The sequence below is a fragment of the Stigmatopora argus genome, chromosome 10 (assembly GCF_051989625.1).
Source record: "Stigmatopora argus isolate UIUO_Sarg chromosome 10, RoL_Sarg_1.0, whole genome shotgun sequence".
Taxonomy (NCBI): Eukaryota; Metazoa; Chordata; class Actinopteri; order Syngnathiformes; family Syngnathidae; genus Stigmatopora; species Stigmatopora argus.
Window position 1 is genome coordinate 797,289 of NC_135396.1, and position 20,740 is coordinate 818,028.

Below are 20,740 nucleotides of genomic sequence, written 5' to 3' on the forward strand. Positions count from 1 at the left end.
AGCTAGCTACCTAGCTACCTATGCATTTTATAGTAAAATGTGGATCTAAAGTAAAAAAATGAGAGAGAAAAAGTAAGTAAAATTAAAAAGTAAGTCAAAAAAAAGTTAAGTTTCATAAAATTTGTTAATAGAAGCCATCAGACTTAACGGAACAAAAAAAATGGGCTCCCAGTCTAATCGACGATTTTTATAACATTAAAAAATCATTTGTGGGCAGCCCGAATACGTAGTTCTAATATTAATTTTTTTTCATTTCATTTTCTGAACCGCTTATCCTCACAAGGGGATGAGCGAGGGGTGCCGGAGCCTATCCCAGCTAACTATGGGCACCATGAAAATCGCAGTCAAACATTAATACATTCAGAAAAATAGAAAATTGTAGGAACATAGGATATAAAAAATGGCTAACATTTTTTAAAAGCATTTATGGAAATTGTTGAACAAATTCACTGCAAGATCACTCAAAAATAGCACCTGTTTTTTTTTTAAAAAACTTCTTTGAGGAAATGAGTTTAATGAGTAGCCGTAAAAAAACGTTAGTTTTAGTTTTGGTTGCCGTTTTGCATTCCACGGGAAGTCCCCCGCATTTTTCCCGTCGTTTGAAAAAGGGCAAGTCGCCCCCCGAACGTTAATCTTTCGTCGGCGCCGTTTGCATTTTTTTAGCTAGGCGGCGGCGGAAAAAGCCCCCCACCCGTGACCCCACCTGCCTGCCGTTGGTGCAAATCTTCTCGTATCGCAGCGGGAACAGAAGTTTGGATTTATAACGTATTTGGGAACATTGGCTTCCTTCAAATTGCGCCGTCGGCAAAAAAAGGGATTCTTAAAAAAAGGCACGCAACGGTGCAAAAAAGTCTTATTAAATTTATGCCACGTGTTGGAATGAACACAGCGAATGCCGCAGGTGTCAAAGCGGGAGGCCAAAACTTCATGTTTCATGCTAAAATTCAAATAAAAATAATATAGACGGATATCAGAGGACCAATCTTCTTTACAAAACGACGAAAATAAGCTAAAATCACAATAAAAACGATAGATACGTATCTCAGAGTTGAACAAATAGGACCAATCTTCTTTACAAAACTGTGAAATCAAAACTAAGTCAATAAAATCCATTTTCAAAATGTATTCTAAGCATTTAGCAAAATGGAGAGCAGACAAAAATGTAGTTTTTTTTGTTGCAATTTCAATCCTATTTGATTTCTAGTGCGTTTGTCACTTGTCAACTTTGCTTGACTGCCCATTTTAATTACACGCTGCATCTCATTGAATACATTTATTCCTCCTCCAGCTTCTACTTTGACACAATTGTTGGTTCCCAAAGGAAATAGAACATGGCGCAATGTCACATAATATAGGTGTTAAAGCCTATTTTTGCTCATGGAGGAAAAAAACATTGACACTCCTAAAGACTGACACTTCATAATGAGGAAAAAGTACAGAATATATTACCGTATTTTCACGACTATGAGGCGCACATAAAAGTCTTAAATTTTCTCCAATATAGACAGGGCGCCTTATAATCCAGTGCGTCTTGTATATGGACCAATACTAAAATTGTTATCACGATACAATAAAATAAATTAGTCGATAGGGTACACCATCCTCTAGAGCTCTCACAACTACGGCAAGCAGCCCCCGACTCTAGTATTTTCCCGTAGAAAAAGTACTGCGCAGTGACTGCTGGGATATATAGTTCTTTTGTCAATACACCCAACGGATTGTGGCCTGGCGATCGGCATCAACACAGCTTTACGAAGCATGGACGCTAGCTACAAGCTAGCTACTATTTGGGAATGGATTGTGGCCTGGCGATCGGCATCAACACATCTTGATGATGACGCGAGTACATTGTAAAATGGCTAAATAAAGTACAAACCAACTCAGTTTTGCTTCCGTTGCCTTTTTAAAAACGTGTTTTTAGCGTGTGGGTGTAGCGTGTATGTTTAAGCTGGTGTATGTTTTGCCATGCCTATAAAAACGGTGCGTCCTGTGTGTGTGTGTCAAATACAGAAATAGCACTCGTTATTGACACTGCGGCTAAAAATACGATGCGCCGTATAGTCGTGAAAATATGGTGAATGACTTTGTAGCTCATGTACACATACATGCTTTTATTCACGGTATTTCATACGTTTTTTTATCATTTCAAATTGTGTACGCGGTATAACAACTTTTGTCCGGGATTTTTTAAGTACATTTTTTGTAAAAGTGATCTCGTTTGACCCGTTCGAGCTCTAATCCAGATATTGTCATGCTTTTAGATTAGATTAAATTAGATTAGATAACTTTATTCATCCCGTAGTCGGGAAATTTAATTGTCACAGTAGCAAGTGAGGACCCTCCTGGGATCGAACCTACGACCCCAGAACGGTGATGCCGAAGGGCTAACCACCTGTGTTTTAGAATATCCCCAAAAATTGGAGCATAATTGATCAATGATTAGATTAGATACATTTTAAAAAATTCGGGAAATTTCACTGTCACAGTAGCAAAAGGGTGAGAATACAGACACAGCAAAAGACATAGACATAAATAAATATGTCATAAATAAATTAATAAATAGTCCAAAGTCTAGAAATGGAATGCAACGGAGGTGAAGGAGTTAATGTGACCTCGGTTTTACACCGCCGTTTGCCGTTTGCGTATGTGAATGCGAGTCATATTCACTGAGCATGTCGAGGAGAAAAAGAGCTCCGCCTTATAAATATTAAATGAAAGGAAAATGAGTAATTCTGCCAGTAACTGAGGAATGTCAAATTGACACGCTTTGAAGTTGAAAAAAAAAGAACAAAAACTTTTTAGAAAGGAGAATATATGCAAGATAGAACTTATTCGGCTGTTTTGACGCGTCTAATCTTGCTTTTTCGCCACCTCTGGCCGCCGGTGAAGGCGGAGCCTCTTTATTGACTTGCGGACTTTAAGTATTGAATTGAATTCAATTGAATGTTTTTATTAGCATAATACATTTCAGATGTAGCGCATCCGCCTCACTGTTTTGGGGTCGACGGTTCGATCCCAGGTGGCTCCTCATGGTGTGGAGTGTGCCTGTTCTTGCATGGGTTTTCTCCGGGTACTCCAGTTTCTTCCCGCGTCCCGGAAACATGCATGCTAGGCTAGCTGATTGAGTACTTTAAATTGCCAAACCTTTTTCTGATCATTTGTTCTAAATGAGCCTATTTAAAACTAAATTGGTGGCGATGCTTTGAATTTGGCTGCTTAGGCAGAAATCTAATCACCTCAGATGACCCCCAAAATGACTACAAATTAACCCCAAATTAGCAGAAATAGAGCTAAAACAAACAATGCCTTCCAACAGTCAACAAGACGTGATGCAAAAAGTACAGGAAGTGACATCGAAAGTCCCAAAAACGCGAAGGAAGAAACTCTAAAATCGACAAACGGAGACAACAGACCTCCCGCCGATTGGTCTTTAAAGAGTTATGCTTTCAAAAGTGAGAAACAATCTTCCAATTTTCGGCCGCACTTAAACGGCGCCGATGTGGAATGAATGACCAATCGTAGCTGAGCTGCAATTATGGCCCATCACGCCTCCATTTTGATGGAATTTCGCAGCCATGGCGGGCGCAGCCAAACACGGACACGGAGCCTCATTATTTTTCCCGATTTCACGCCTCAGACGAGGCCGTATCGATTTGGCGTCGTCTCGGGCGCTCTAACGATATCTCGGGAGCGGTCGCCGGCGCGCTGAACCTTCCCTCCGATTTCCAAGCCATCAACAGGTTCTCGTTGGCGGCAGACGAGGGCGACGAGGCCTTTTTAATTTCTCGCTTATTACTACTACCCCACCGAACACGATCTCTCCGAGGCGCCGACAATTTCTTTGCCTTTCCTAAACCGGGATTGGTCACCTTCCGGGAACCTTAAAGCAGAATGCATAGTCCGGACTATAATGCGCAACGGAAAAGTTTCACATTCTCTCAAAAGCCAGCAGTGCTACTTATAAACGGATTAAGATTGGTTCGTCGTTCTACGAAATTCCCTTTTGCACAGCGCCATCTAGCGGATGTATAAAATGATTTTTCTGTCTGGCGTTTCCTTGACAAACGGCCCGAGAACATTCCTCAACTGAATTGAGCTTTTGCCAATGACAAATGAGGCCAATTTGAGCGCCAGGACGGGGCGACCTTTCCTCACAATCGCCGCGTACAGTATTTCCTTGTCCTTGTAAGTCTGTCTCCCGGGACACGCATAAAGGAGGCCCGTCTGAAATAAGAGCCTTGGGAATTTCCTCCTGACTCGGTCGGGCTTGTATTTGAAGCTAGCTCCACAAAACAAAGGCAAAAGAAAAACTATGTCCAGTAGCGGATTTAATTGCTAAATGAATGAATACTTTTAACCCTCCAAATGACTTTAAAAATACAGAAAATATTAGATTATTTTTCCCATCTAAAAAATGTTCATTTCATTCATTGCTAATACATTCTTTGCACAGCCAATGGAAAAATAAATGTAATTATATATTATTTTTCAAGTTTTTTTTAAATCTAAAAATGACATTAAATAACTAAAAATATTTCAGATTTTTTTAAATGTAAAAAAATGCTCATTTGAATTTTTAATCTTTTTTTAAAAGGTCAAAAATAGACAAATATTGTCTTTAAGTCTATAATCATTATTTGACAAACAGGAAATATTTTATTTTATTTATTTTTCAAAATGCTATTTTTTAAATCTAAAAATGACATTAAATAATTAAAAATATTAGATTTTTTGATGTAAAAAATGCTCATTTGAATCTTTAATCTTTTTATTAAAAGGTCAAAAATAGACAAATATACTCTTTAAGTCTATAATCATTATTTGACAGAAACAGGAAATATTGTATATTATTTATTTTTCAAAATGCTATTTTTAAAATCTAAAAATGACATTAAATAACTAAAAATATTACAGATTTTTTAAATGTAAAAAAAAAATTGCTCATTTGAATTTTGAATCTTTTTTTAAAAGGTCAAAAATAGACTAATATTCTTTTTTAAGTCTCTAATCATTATTTGACTTTTAGCCTCAAGTGGAAAGTCGGCAAACAAAAATGGATTTTTCCCCGGCGCTTGGACACCTGCGATCTACGGCGCTTTGGACGCCCCCCAAAACCGTAGCTCGGGGTGCAAAATAATTGCAAACGCTTTCCTTTCTCATTAGCGGCGAGACAGAGCTCGCCCGGGGCGATTAGGTCGCGTAGCTCTCCGTCTTTGGACGGGATTATCTCCTCGCCGTCCACCTTAATTGGGGCGCCAAAAGGCTCGGCGCCTTTATTGAGTCAAAACGCGCGGCCAAATATAGCCCGGCCTGGCGCGGGATTAGCTTCGGTTAGCATGGATTTGACTGCAATTGGAATTCAGAGCGGCTATGATGACTTCTAACGTCAGACGTGTGAGAATTCATTCGAAGCGCTGCACCTGTTTGAACCGGCTGGGCCCTTTTCAGAAAATAGAGCATCGCCCATCAACGGAGGATGGATATTGTGTACAATTAAAAAAAAGTTTTTTGGTGAGTAAATTATGGCTATATTCCTAAATAATATTTCAATTGTGGGTCAAGTTCTGATATCTGAAAAGCTCCAGTATTTATATTTAATCAATAAATGCTGTTGTCGGCTGGATTCTACCCCATTTTTGGGCAATGTTTGCCGGTACGCCATTGACGTTCATCGCTGTCTTTTCCCGTGAAAATCACCGCCCGGCCCGGTTGTAATGTCTGAAAAGCTCTAGTATTTGTATTTAATCACTAAATGGTGCTAGGAAGTGGATTTTACCCGTTGAAGGCGCTACGAGAAAATGCACGGACCGCCACTGGTTTTGACTATGCAGAGGCAAACCGTGTCACTTCCTGACTTGCTGATGGAAAAAAAAACCAAAATAACCAACACGCTGCATTTGGACAAGCGCGTCAATGGATTCGAGCGGCGTGAATAGAAAAGCAATAACAAGAGCGTCCAAGAGGGAGCCCACAAAACAAAGCGGCGTAAAGAGGCGGCTGGGTGGGACTCCGACAAGACGCCGGCGGGGGTTGCGGTTATTCCTTGACCCCCCGAACGCACCGTATTTGCTCTCTTGTCAGAGCAAATAATGGCGGCTTGTTTGCTGAAAGCCGCCATGCTAAGCCCTTGAATAGAAAAGAGTGCTCCTGAACTCCATGCTAATAAGAGCCCCTCTCCCACGCTACCTCCCCCAATATTTCCCTCCCTCCCAGCCGTCTTTGGGTAAAGCTACTTCTAAAAAAAACATGACTCGAGAAAATGTAGTCACCACAAAAAAGAACTCGAGTACAAATCAAAAAGATTGAGTAACACTAGATAACGGGTAGCAAAGTCACTTTGGTTGGCGGCTCAAAACTCCATCTTGTGTGGGCCGGACTACTTTATTTGGGGGCAAAAAAAGTTAACTTGGTTGGGCTAGTTCAACCCTCCACGGCTTAATGGATTGGACGTCGAGCACGGTCAATGGCACTGAAAGATGAAAACTAAGTGGACATCTACCAATAGTTTTTAATTTAGGGTACTTACAGTAAATTTTGCGTCATTTCCCATTGATGTTGGGGGACTTCTTGGTTGGTTTGTTGGTTCTTGCTGATTTTTGGCTGTTTTTAAGGGACTTCCTGTTGGTTTGGGGGCATTTTAAAATTCCCCAAGGCACTGATTTGAATGAATGAATAGGAAATGGAGCAAAAGGAACTTGTGCACAAAAAAATACAGTAGGAATGAGCTCCAAAGTCAGGCAGAGGACCCCCTAGTGGGCCGGATGATTGACACCACAGCCACCAATGTTGGAAGCAGAAGGCCAAGTAGGAATGAAGAGCCAAAATGGCCTCCTGCCCGACTGAGTGTTTGCTCTTGTTCCTCAAGTGTCACGGCAGCTAACTCGCTAAGTCTATTAGCAAAAGCCTAGCCGGCGTTTTCAAGTGCTTCAAAGATTGGCGTCAACAAATACGTGTCTAATAAACGACACAGGTTTATAAAATGTGCTTTTGGAAGCTATTTGAGACGGCGGCGGCGCGTTTGTAACATGCAAGCGAATACTTAATAGAGGCTCAAACGGGGACAACGGCGGAATGAACGATGAAAAAGTGGCGGGTGGGTTTTTTTTTTAGGGGAGAACAAAAGCTTGCCTTGGAAGCGTGGCCGTTTTGAAGAATGATTGCATGGCGGCTTTATCTGTGAAATTGAAACCCGTGCGCCCCCCCATATCCCCCCCCCCCATATCCCTCATCCTTTGAAGGTACAAGTGCAAATGGAATGGGCTTCAACCGCCACGCCGCCATGTGGCCCCGCCCCCCACGAAGGGCGACCCGCGCCAGCGGAACAGAGCGCGCAAACCCACGGCTCGTTGGCCGCCGATAACCTCGTTGGTATTCCGCGACGACGACGCGCTGGTTAAGAAGGCTTCGGGTGACGCGAGTGCCTCGTCGACGCAAAATCGCGGTTCAATATTTGGAAGGCAAATGGGGTTGCTAACAACATATTTGAATTCGGGAGGATTTTTCCTTTTCTTAGAAAGATAATTAAAGCATACATGAATATTTTCAGCATATGTGTCAAAGTGGCGGCCCGGGGGCCAAATCTGGCCCGCCGCATTATTTTGTGCGGCCCGGGAAAGTCAATGATGAGTGCCGACTTTCTGTTTTAGGAACAAATTAAAATGAAGAGTATAGATGTATATTAAATTTCCTGATTTTCCCCCTTTTAAATCAATAATTGACATTTTTTAATCATTTTTTCTGTTTTTAGTTCAAAAATCATTTTGTAAAATCTAAAAATATATATAAAAGCTAAAATAAACATTGTTTTAGGTCTATAAAAAAACGGAATATTCAGGGATTTTTAATCCACTTTTTTTAATCAATTTATTTTAAAAAAATCTAAATATTATATCTAAAACAACATTTTGAGTATTTATGGGTATTTTTTCAGTTTTTAAATCAATTTTTTTTTAATATTGAAAAAATCCATGAAACAGAATATGTCACTTATATTTTTGTATGTCAATATAAAATAAAAATATTTCCTTAAAAATATTTACTGTCTCCATTTAAATGAAAAATTACAAAAAAGTATAGAAAAATAGTGAAATAAACATTTTTGAAATCTAAAACAAAAGACTAATTCGGGATTGTAACCAAAAATATCTTTAAAAAAGTTAATACGACTGGAGAATATTCACAATTTTTTCCTTTTATATTTCAATATAAATAAATATAAATAGAATATTTAATTACACGTTTCCTTTTTAGTGCATGTTGTTTGAAGCCGTCTTGCCGCGTCAATTGCTTCTGATTTACTAGCAAATGGTTTTGCTCACATTAAGCAGACGATTTTCTTAACGTAATAACTTTCTTAGCCTTTTAATGACCTCTTGGCGGGCTAATTTTTAACTCTCGACACCGAGCGGGACGCCGGCCGGATAAGGCCGGACGCGCTCCGCTTCTTTTCACTCCTCGAGACATTTTTCTTTCCTTTTTTTTGCGCGGACAAACGAACTCTGGACTTTTTCCCCTTTGCGTTGACTTAATAGTTTACTCTATTATTTGTCTATGTGTAACTTTTCACTTGAGCCTTTTTTCCATCATCCTAATCCTGGACTTGATATTTCCATTTTGATCCCCTCTCGAAAATTGCAAGCGACGTTAAGCGGATATTATTTCAATAATTTCGGATTAAAAGGACATGGACGTGACGAATGGGAGGAGCCATTATTTGGTTGATCATTGGTGGCGCTAGACGTCCAATCTATCCTGCAATTGCACAACGCTGAAGTACAAGCGGGAGAAAAAAACAAAGCTAATAGGAGGGTTGTTGGGACATAGTCAAAGGGAAAGCATTTCTACTGTGACAATTTCAAAATAAAAGACAAGACACAGGAGGTCTATAGATACAAGTTTTCGGGGAGATTTGCCATTTTTAGTTACTTCGTATCCTGAAACATTTTTTTTTCCACTGAAAAATTTTGGCGGCACGGTGGCGAAGTGGTTAGCGTGAGCGCCTCACAGTTCTGAGATCGAGGGTTGAATCCCGAGTGGGTTCCGACCTTCCTGTGTGGTAGTTTTGCCCGTGTCGGATTTCTCCGGGTACTCCGGTTTCCTCCCACATCCCGAAACATAAATACTAGGCCAATAATATGATAAATTGTCCTTAGCTTAGAGGGACTGGTTGTTTGTCTCATCGTACGCTGCGATTGGCTGGCCACCGATTCAAGGTGTCCCCCTCCCTTAGTTAGCCGGGCTAGGCTCCGGCAGCCCCACCAACCTCGTGAGGATAAGCGCTTCAGAAAATGAAAAAAGGGCAGTCGGAAAAAAAGTGACGGAAAAGGACCTAATCATGAAATGAGATTGTTATGAGTCTTGTTTACGCGTCTGCCTAGGCCCCGCCCCCAAAACCGAAGATGACGACGTGGCTAAGCGATCCAGAAAATGACCGAACGATTTGGTAAGCTGAACATGGGGCGCGTGGGGGTACCGGAGCGGCAGAGCGGCTTCAAAGCAGACTTTCCGGGTGACCTTTCGCTTCCATAACAAGCGACTTATGATTCACGGCGGCTTCCCTTTCACTCCGGCGCCGTTCCTCATCTCGCCGTTTTATTTCATCCGAAGCGTCCCGCGTTTGCCGCCACGGCGACGGCTCTTAGAGGCGTATTTTTAGCCGAGCGGGGCCGCCTTTTCCCCCGACAGGTAATGAAAGGCGTGCGGGCGGGTGGGCGAGGCATCAAACGCGTGGGGACGAGGACGCCGATCCCCGCGGGCCGTCTGATCCTACGTCGAAGCGTCGGAGGTGACGGAGAAAAAAAATAATAAAACGCGAGTCGCGCAACGCCTCTATCTTTCATCCCCGCCGAGCGCTTCGGCGAGGGAGGCAGGAAGTGGGCGGTCTACGGCGGGGTTTTATCGACCCCCTTCGTCGGCGAGCGGTAGCCCGTGGCGCGAGGATGCTTTGCTTCCTGCGGCGCCACGTATCCGAGCCTTTGCCCTTCGCCGTACGCGATTTCTCGGCTTGGCCAAAGTCACGCGTGCTTCCAGAGTGGCCAGAGCCAATCAGAGGGAAGCGACGCTTGGAAAGGGATTCGGGGTTAGGCTACCCCCCCCTGGTGCCTGTAGTTAGCTGGGATGGGCTACGGTACGTAGGGTCGCCGGTCGTATGGTCGCCGGACGTTCGGTCGCCGGACGTTTGGTCACCCGACATTTGGTCGCCCGACATTTGGTCGCCCGACATTTGGTCGCCAGACATTCGACAACATGACAGAGAGTTTACTGTTGAAACCAGCTCTCAAAATTATATTCACCCGGGCGACCAAACGTCCGGTGACCAAACATCTGGGCGACCAAACGTCCGGGCGACCAAACGTCCGGGCGACCAAACGTCCGGCGACCAAACGTCCGGCGACCAAACATCCGGGCGACCGAACGTCCGGGCGACCAAACATCCGGGAGACCAAACGTCCGGGCGACCAAACATCCGGCGACCAAACGTCCGGCGACCAAACGTCCGGGCGACCAAAGGTCCGGGCGACCAAACTTCCGGGCGACCAGACGTCCGGCGACCAAACGCGCGGCGGTCAAACATCCGGGCGACCAAACGTCCGGGCGACCAAACATCCGGGCGACCAAACGTCCGGGCGACCAAACGTCCGGGCGACCAAACGTCCGGGCGACCAAACGTCCGGTCACGATGGGCTCCAGCAAAAATCTTGATTTTTCTGGTTTGGGGGATCGACTCGTAGGTCACCGTATTTTCGCACATATAAGCCGTAAGCCTATTTGTAACAAAGAAAAATGTTGAGCGACGCGACGCACAAAGAGAAACGACGACAAATGAGTCTCGGCTTCGACGGCGACGCGGAGCCGCGCTCTGATTCCCCGCTGCTCTTTTTTCTGGCGGAAATCGCAGTCCTCGCCGAGACGCTAATTAATATTCCCGCGGGAGGTGTGATATTTTTTTTGTTGTTGTCAAAGACGAGAAGTTGGAACCAGCTGTACAAATGAACGCCGCCGTGCGCAAAATCCTCCGAGACGTTCCGATGACGACTGGCGTCTTTGGGGCCGGACGTCGGCACGCTAACGAGGCTGCCGCCTTCCTTCACACAAGTCTCTGATTAAAAGAGCAGATGATCAAATGTCACATTGAAGTCATTGGCTGCCGTCGAGACGTCAAATCCGTTTGGACTGCGGGAGCCTGGCGCATATCTAACGCCGCATTTGTTGCACATTTTAAATAGTTTGGCTGGGCCGACTCATACGCAGGTGCAAATTAGCGTTTGTTTTCTGTATTTTTTAGGCTACAAATATTTTTATTTGGTCTTTAATGTCTATTCTTTGGCTAGTGCGACTTATAGTTCGGAAAATACGATCACAAAATAATAAGTAAAAAAAGAAATCCCACTCCTAATGTCACGCTTTTGACACGTCAGCCTCGACAACCTACAGGCAAGCAAAATCATTTTTATTTTCCGTACCACTTATCTTCACAAGGTTCACGGGGGTGCCGGAGCCTATCCCAGCTAACTAGGAACACTGTGAACTATCGCAGGGCACGATGAGACAAGCAACCCATCACAATCATAACTAAGGACAATTAGCACCCAACTAGCGTAGCGTTCATGCTTTTGGGATGTGGGAGGAAACCGGAGTACCCAGAAAAAAACCCACGCAAACACTCGGTTGCCGGGCCACCTCCGTTTCTCTAATTAGACGTAAAAAAGGGGAAAAAATAAATTCCCTTGTGTGGACATTTCAACGAGATTTCCACCCAATTTTAATCCGCCGCCACGAGTCACAGGCCGAGTGGACGTGACTCAATTCCGGCCTAATCTCTTATTGTTTTAAGTGTTCCGATGGCATGCTGTTGCCAAGGCGGGAAAACAAAAGAAGAAAAAAAAAAACGAAGGAATGAAAGACGACTCCTGGCAGACCTGGACGCAAACAAAGCCCACCCGCAAGTCTTCCTTCCCCCCGTCGGAGTTTTTCTGGCAACGCAGAGGAATTTTCTTCTCCCAAAGTGGGCGGGCTCTCGGGGAACTTCCGTTCCGCACCGGCGAACGTCCCCAGGCGGCGACGGCGCTCGTCATCCGGGGGGGACGAGCCCGGGCTTGAACGCCCGCTTTGGCCGGCAGGATGAGCCGTTCTGAGAACCGTTTGGGGGGGGACGCGGGGGGCCGGCAACAATAAGTCCCGCTATCAGATGATCTGACATCTGCTATGACTCGTTCCTCAACATCCGCGGGAACGGATTATTTAGCGAACCCGCTCTTTTGCGCCTTAACACACTTTGGGTGTCAAAGTGGCGGATCCCGCCCAGTCCGGCACGTCACTTTGGGGGGCTCGCAAAAGTCAATAAATTACGTGTGGCGACTTTATCGCATTTCATGAAAAATTCAAATGGAGATGATTTACTAATTTTCCCTTAAAAATATCCAAGAAACAGAATATTTAGGCCTTTTTTTCAAAGCATTCATTTATTGCGGGGGTGCTAGAGCCCATCCAAGGTAACTACGATCCATTGGATTGGTCGCAGCCAATGGCAGATTTTTTAAAATCCAATAATACTTTGTGAAATGTAAAAATTTGAACGTTAAATGACTGGAAAAAGCAAAAACGGATAGATTTGGTTTTACGCCGGATGCCACCCGAGCGGGAATTGAACCCAGACTACCAAAACGGCAGTGAAGGGGTTAATCCACATGTGTCAAAGTGGCGGCCCGGGGGCCAAATGTGGCCCGCTGCATCATTTTGTGTCGTTTAGATCTATAAAAACGGAATATTCAGGGCTTTTATAAATCTAAAAATATATTTAAAAAAAGCTAAAATAAACATTGTTTTAGATCTATAAAAAACTGAATATTCAGGGCTTTTAATTTAAAAAAAGCTAAAATAAACATTGTTTTAGATCTATAAAAAACAGAATATTCAGGGCTTTTAATAAAAAAAAAGCTAAAATAAACATTGTTTTAAATCTATAAAAACGGAATATTCAGGGCTTTTAATCCAGTTCTTTTAATCCATTTATAAGAAAGAAATCTAAATATGATATCTAAAATGGTCCGGCCCACGTGAAATCAAGCTGACGTTAAAGCGGCCCGCGAACCAACCCGAGTCTGACACCCTTGAGTTAATCGGTGAGATAAATCCAAAAAGTCAAACGCCACGTCCTGTAATTGACGACGACAGTTGAACTCCGGACGCCTAATTGCCCCGTTGGACTTTTTGCCATATATAAAGACGTAACCTTTCTTTTAAAAGATCGTAAGTCACTTTTATGGCGGCGCTTCTCCTTTGGCAGCGGTGAAAAACCACACGAGGGGAAAGCGCTACTCGAGTCGTACTCGGCCGCAATGATCGTAAAAAACATATTTCTCCACTCGATATTCCTCTCGACGCCGTCCGCGCCGCACATAAACATCGGCGGCTCGTATAAAACCGACGGAAGCGAACGGCGGGGAAAGGGCCGACGTCAAAAGAACGGACGTCCGCCATAACGTGAAATTGAAACGCATAATGGAGTCGGAATAAAAATACTTCATCGTGGATCGTGCCGTAAAAGGCCGGCTGCTTATTTACTCGCCGCGCTTCTTTGGCGTCGGGGCTCGTAAATCGAGGCGCGGGATCCGTCTTTATCCGGGCCCGATGACGGCCGGCGCCCGTCCGTTTTTCACGCCGAGTCGGCCGGCGCGTTCTCGGCGGCGCGTCGGAGGTGCCGTAAAAATGAATGAGCTGACGAGCCGCGGCCGTCTCCTCCTTCTTTAATAAAAGGCGCTCGCACGACAAATGAGCTTTTGCCCGCCAGGTGCGTGGAAATGGCGCAAATCTGCTCTTTTTCCACCGCGTTGCACATCATTACGAGGCGGGATTTAAACCTGTCCATGTCCCGTCTGTTTAAAGGGATGGAGGGATGGAGCTTGCTTTGAAACAAGTCGGCTGGCTCTCCCCAAAATATATATTATATTATATATATAAGTATATATGTGTGTGTGTATATATATATATATATATATATAAATATATATATATATATATATATATATATATATATATACACACATACATATACATATATATACATACATACATACATATACATACATATACATATATATACATACATATACATATATATACATATATATATATATATATATATACACACATATATACATGTATATATATACATACATATACATATATATACATATATATATACACACATATATACATGTATATATATACATACACACATATATACATGTATATATATACATATATACACATCTATATATATATACATGTGTATATATGTATATATATATATACATGTATATATGTGTGTATGTATATATATATACATGTATATATGTGTGTATATATATATATATGTATGTGTATGTATATATACATACATGTACATATATATACATACATATACATATATATACATACATACATACATACATACATATACATACATATATATATATATACATACACATATATACATGTATATATATACATACACATATATACATGTATATATATATATATACACGTATATACGTGTGTATATATATATATATATATATATATATATATATATATATATATATATATATATACACACTAAGGCTAATTGTAGGCTAATTGGGTGCTAAATTGTCCTTAGGAATGATTGGTTAGAAATGATAGGCCCACTTCGTTACCTGGGATAGGCTCCAGCACCCCTCGTGACCTTTGTGAGGATAAGCGGTTGGGAAAATGAAGGAATGCCTGTATTTATAAAGTCACTTGTCTTAGGCGCGAGTAGCATGGGACTCACTGGTGGGCTCCAGCACCCCGTGACCCGAACCAGGGTAAGCGCTAATACAAAGACAAAGCGAGCGAGAACTTGAGACCTCCCAGGGAGCCTAAAAATAGACAGCCACACCACAAGTTCAATTTAGCGAGCGATCTCTCCGTCCTCGCAAATTAACGTGCTAGTAATCCTTTCTTTCGCTTAAAGTTAAGCGGCGGTCGCGCAGGCTGAAAAAGCTATAATCATCCCCCCGTTTGTTTTCCGAGCAAAGTGAAAAAAAAAACGACCGTATCGCCGGCCCCGAGACCAAAGGCATTTTTCTTTTTTTTTATCCGCCGGTCTAATTCCTATCATTGGCGCCAAGGACGGACGGACGGACGAATGTCAGATAAGCGGCGAGGAGACGATTTGATGAATAATAGCGGCGTACGGAAAAAAGCACAAAGAAAAGTGCAGAAAGTCTCCGAGGGTTCACGCCAATACATGTAAATTCCAGCCCACCCATAATGCCGCTGTGCTCCGGCACGCTAAGCGGAGGAAGATAATCCCCCCGAGCCTGAGGGGGGGTCGGACGAGAGGGGCTTTAAGTGTGCCGTAAGGTGTTACAAGCATTTGCGTCCAGATCAAATTTGCACAGCGGGCGTTCCATCTTATGATTTTTTTATGGAAGGGTTGAAATGTGGAAATTGGCGGTCGCTAAAAAGTAGTATTTGCAAAATGCTAAATCCATTCCTTAACACTCATATTTTGCGAATAGCGTGATATATTTTGTCCATTCATGCATGAATTACTGTCTGTCTAAAGGTAAAAAAATCTAATAAAAACTATACATATATACGTATACACAATATACGCATATATATGCATATACATATATATATATATATACATATATACATACATACACATATATACATACATACATATATATACATACATATATATATATACACATTCATATAATAATGCATATATATACATACATATATATACATACACATATATACATACATATATATACACATATACACATATACATATATATATACACATATATACATATATATACACACACACATATACACATATATACACATACATATATACATATATATACACACACATATATATACATATATATACACATATATATATACATATATATATATATATACATATATATATATACACATACATATATATACATACATATATATATATATATACACATACATATATATATGCATATATATACATATATAAATACAGCGGGCGTTCCATCTTTGCAAAATGCTAAATCCATTTCTTAACACTCATATTTTGCGAATAGCGTGACATATTTTGTCCATTCATGCATGAATTACTGTCTGTCTAAAGGTAAAAAAATCAAATAAAACATAAAAACTAGCGCGCAAAAAGGACCCCCCTCCCCATCTCGAGGGCTGCCAAAATGTAGTCAACAGAAATGACAGGATTTGGCCTTTTAAAATGACACGGCAGGTCGCAAACCCCCCCTTGTGGGCCCCCTTGACGCTGTCATTGGGTTTATTTTGTCAAAAGGGAAACTTCAAAGTGCCTTTTTAATGGCGGGGGATTATTTTAATGCCAAACATTTGATTGTGGGCCCAAAAAGTTGACTTTACTCTCCGCCATTGATGGCAGTAGAGGTCCGATCCATTTTGACTGGGAGGGGCGGATGAACAAACGTTTTTAAGTGAACATTTAATTGTGATGCTCTCATCCCAAAAGCATTTGTGAATTCAGATCCAAGGACATCGCTACTTACGTTACGTACGTACGTAGCAATTAGCTAGCGTGACATGCCGCCGAGCGCCACGCTTGGTTACGGCCGTGACATAAAAAGGCATTTGGCTCTGATATATTGCCTTGGCTAAGACCAAGGGGAGCGCGCGGGGGTGTCGGAAAGCGACAGAAACACCCCCCCAGCAATACTGGAGGCAGCCACCCAGCAAAAGTAAATCTTATTAAGGGGAAAGAAAAAAAAAAGGTTTCCTTCACGGCCTCATAAGCCGCAGCGGAGTCAGCGTTAACGTCCGAGTGGACGGGTCACACCGGAGGGACGACTTATCTCCCTCCGTCTCCGGCCAATAAAGCTGATTGGGACGCTTTGAGCAAAGTCATCTTGGAACTGCCCACAAAATCACTTCCTTTTCAAGCTTTATTGTGCCCCGCGCTTTCAGAAAATAATGCCTTTTTCCCCACATACCGCCAAAGAAACGAAAGAACGGAAAGCTGTACAAAGTGGACAACTGGAGTTGGTGATGAAAGACGGAAAAGCGGAGGGTCGGCAGCCAGTTCAAACACGTTTGCCTTTGCCAAACAAATAATGATTTGAAAAGAAATGGCGCAGCAACCCATGTAGACAAGCAATAAATAAATATTTCTAATACAACTAATAACGATTTTACCCTATTTTTACCTGTTTTTATTCATTTTAATTGAATAAAATTAGCTTTTACTATCATTGTATTCCTTTGAAATTATAAATTAAACACACAATCATGATTGCTAACAGAAAAAAAATGCTAATGTTTTTTTTTTAATGATGAAAAGTCACTTTAAAAATATAAGTATATATTGATTTAAAAAAAAAAAGGAGGTTTGCTACAAACAACAATCAAAATTCTACCATTAAATATAGTTTTTAAATATTGACGCTTCTCTTCACGTGAGATTCAAAAGGCTTATTATCTATGCTGGGGCGGAAATGGGGGGCTTTGTGAGGGGGGCCCGCTTTTAGGGTATAAAGGGGGCGTGGCTAGGCCAAAGGACAATTGCGTGATGACGTGAAGGGAAATCATTGTGTCTCAGTGTTAAAATATCACGCAAGCCCCACCCCCCCACCTCGCAGGGGGCCCACGCTTTAGGAAGGGGGGCACTCAAAAGCCGAGGGGGGGGGGGCGTTGACACTCATCGCACCTGGGCCCCGTACAGATTAGTTCCGCCCCTGATCGGAAATATCCAGCTAGCTCTCTCACAGAAGCATTTTTTGGGCGATGAGTGTATTCCGCTTTCCTATTTTTTCCTCTGGATAAAATGGTGTCAAATTGGGGGGGATTTTGGGGGGCTTCCAATTCAGAGAGAGGCAGCCAAGCAAATGCGACAACGTGACGAGGGCACAATTCAATCTTGAATTCTCTCCAACTTTGGTCAAAATGGGCCCCCGTCAGGGGGGGGCACGTGGGAACCAGGGGGCCCCATTTGGAGGCGGTCCAACAGAGGACACGGCGCTTCCGCTAATCACCGCCGGATAGCGTTCTTCTTTTTTGGATAATTGTTGGGTCAATCACGCGAACGGGGACGTCGAAGCCGGCCGGGTTATTAAAAATGGATGTTAGCGGATTGACGACGGCGGCGGCGGCGTGCTTATTTCCCCGCGCTGCCGTACTGAGCGGGGAGCTAACTTAATGTAAAGCTGCCGCCCTCCCCCCCCCCCCCCGCCTGGCCCACGTTTCCGCTTAATTAAAAAAGATGATGAAGCGTCGCTTTACACCTGCGATGGTAAAACGACGACGGGCTCGGTTACGTTTCAATCTGGCGGCGGAGGACAGAAGTCGAGCGCTAACGTCACGCCGGGAGGAGACGTTTACGTCAATTGGCTTCTTCTCATTTGATTGTTTTTGGACGTGGGAGGCGGTACTTGGGGCTACAATTTGGCCGCCTCCCAATTTGCATGTTTTAGTCAGGCGGATTCCAATTTACATATGTATTTGGTTTTTTTTTTCATTAGAATATTGTTATTTCAGTTATTTTCAGTTATTTTAATATAATTGTGACTTGGGTTAATCGTTAATAACGAGGGCGCATTCCAACTTAAGCGCTCGAGTTAGTGATTGACAACGGCGCATTTTGAGAAAAAGTGCTGAACCATTCAACCGATTTATAGTTCTTTTTTTAAAATTTAAAGAAACTAACTATGGCACATTCCCACTTCTATATTTTATTTATTGTTAATGACCGACGAGGGTGCATTTGGAACTTTAAAAAAAAAATTACATTAGTTTAATGACCAACTGTGTATTCAAGTTGACGTCATGATCAACTCATATACTTCACTTAGTGACCATTCATTGTTGCTACTGCTTTTCCTCACTAGGGTCGCGGGGGTGCTGGAGCCCAATCCCAGTCAACTGTGGGCAGTAGGGGGGGGCAGCAGCCCGAATTGGACGTTAGCCATTGAGACAAATACCCAAATAGGACAATGTAGCATACTATTAGCCTAGCCTGTGTGTTTTTGGCAGGTAGGAGGAGAACCGGAGTACCCAGAGAAAACCCACGCAGTTATGGGGAGCACACGCAAGCGTCACACAGGAAGATCCAAAGCTAGGAATGAATTCTCTATCTCAGAATTGTGAGGCGGACATGCTAACCACTTGCAACTAGTACGCGACTAATGACAGAAATGTTCTAATTGACGTACATGTTGAACATCGATTACTGGAAAATCATCACTCACAACTGCAACTTTTACAAAAACACGCGCGTCAACATAACAATTCCGACATTTGAAAAAAAAAAAACAGACTTACCGCTGTCTTCGATGGAAAAATGGAAGATGTCATTGACGGCGTCGCTGCCCTCCTTCAGCACGTAACAGATTTTCATGTCGTCGATGTCCGCTGGAAAAAAGAAAAGAGACGCTTGTAAGACTATCAATCACTTTTTGTTTTAGCTCTTGAAGTTTAATGAAATGCTAAACGTGCAAAGAATAAAGACGGGCCAACATGGCAGGAAAGAAAAGTGCTGGACTTGCAAAATACGTACCATACACGGCATATGCCACGACTCAAAAATCTATTTATTCCAGGCTTTTCACAAGTACACGGCGAATGCCCAATTGCACTCCTAAGCGCTAGCGAGTTGGCGCAGGTAAAATGTCAATTGATATGCGATTGAATTTCGAAATGTATTTCAAAATGCGGGCAGATTGTACTTCCTTACTATATCCTTTCATTATTCCTTTTGTGCAATTTGTTGTTTATTATTTAATTCTCCCCGAACCACTTCGTCAACCCAAAGGCGTTCGTTCTCTGGCTAGCTGGGAGATACAGTCTCCCCGCCGTGTCCCGGGTCGACCCCACGGTGGTGGTCATCTTGGTAATCACGTGCCCGAGCCACCTCACTGCGGAGGAAACTGGTTTTGGCCATCCTAAACCGGGATCTCCTTCCTTGGGTCCCGATCCCGCCGTGACCCGGGTCAGCCCCGCGGTGGTGGTCATCCCGGTAATCACGTGCCCGAGCCACCTCACTACGGTGGAAACTGGTTTTGGCCACCCTAGACCGGGATCACCTTCTCTGGGTCCCGATCCGTAGCTCGTGAGCGGAGGGGAGGCTAGGATCAAAGATCGACCGATGCCCGGTCCGCATCACTGCCGTGCCCGCACCGATTCGCGATCCACTTTTATCTCGTGAACAAGACCAGGGGATACTTAGGGCCTACTAATAGCCCTTTTTTCCACGAACCAATGGCAGCAATTACGTGAGCACGAAATAGAATATTCCTGATAATGGTGTCGACGAGGGCGAACTCCGTTCCGCGATGACGGACCGAAGGCCGCCGCTCGTCCAAGGGAAAGAGCGGCGTGGCAAATAAAGTGACGGGAAACGAGCCGTTGGCGCACTCGACCTTTAAATCCTATCAAAAATAGATGACTCTCCATTCCGGCTCGACTCTCGGCGCTCCGACCGCGTCCCCATCGGAGGGTGACACGTGGTCTCCGCCTTCAATATTTGATGGCCGAGCCATCGAAAAGATCGATGCGTAGAAGCTCCTCTTTGCGTTTTTTGGAAAAAAAAACAGACAACAGGCACCGTCTTTATTTAGTGTTGGCGTCTGTGTACTCGTGAAATATTGAAAAGGCCTCGCTGGGAAGAACAAAAGCCAGCGCGCGTTGCAAAATTCGACGTGGCGACCTCCGCCGTTCCTCTTGC

At 43.2% G+C, this 20,740-nt stretch overlaps 1 protein-coding gene across 1 annotated transcript in view; it reads right to left on the reverse strand.

Annotated features, from left to right (window-relative positions):
- Positions 1–20,740, reverse strand: part of LOC144083371 (FRAS1-related extracellular matrix protein 2-like) — a 63,465-nt gene that overhangs the window by 36,771 nt on the left and 5,954 nt on the right. The window contains exon 2 of the mRNA XM_077611155.1: positions 19,339–19,428. Within this exon, the coding sequence (XP_077467281.1) occupies positions 19,339–19,428 (90 nt within the window). The remainder of the gene's footprint in view (positions 1–19,338; positions 19,429–20,740) is intronic.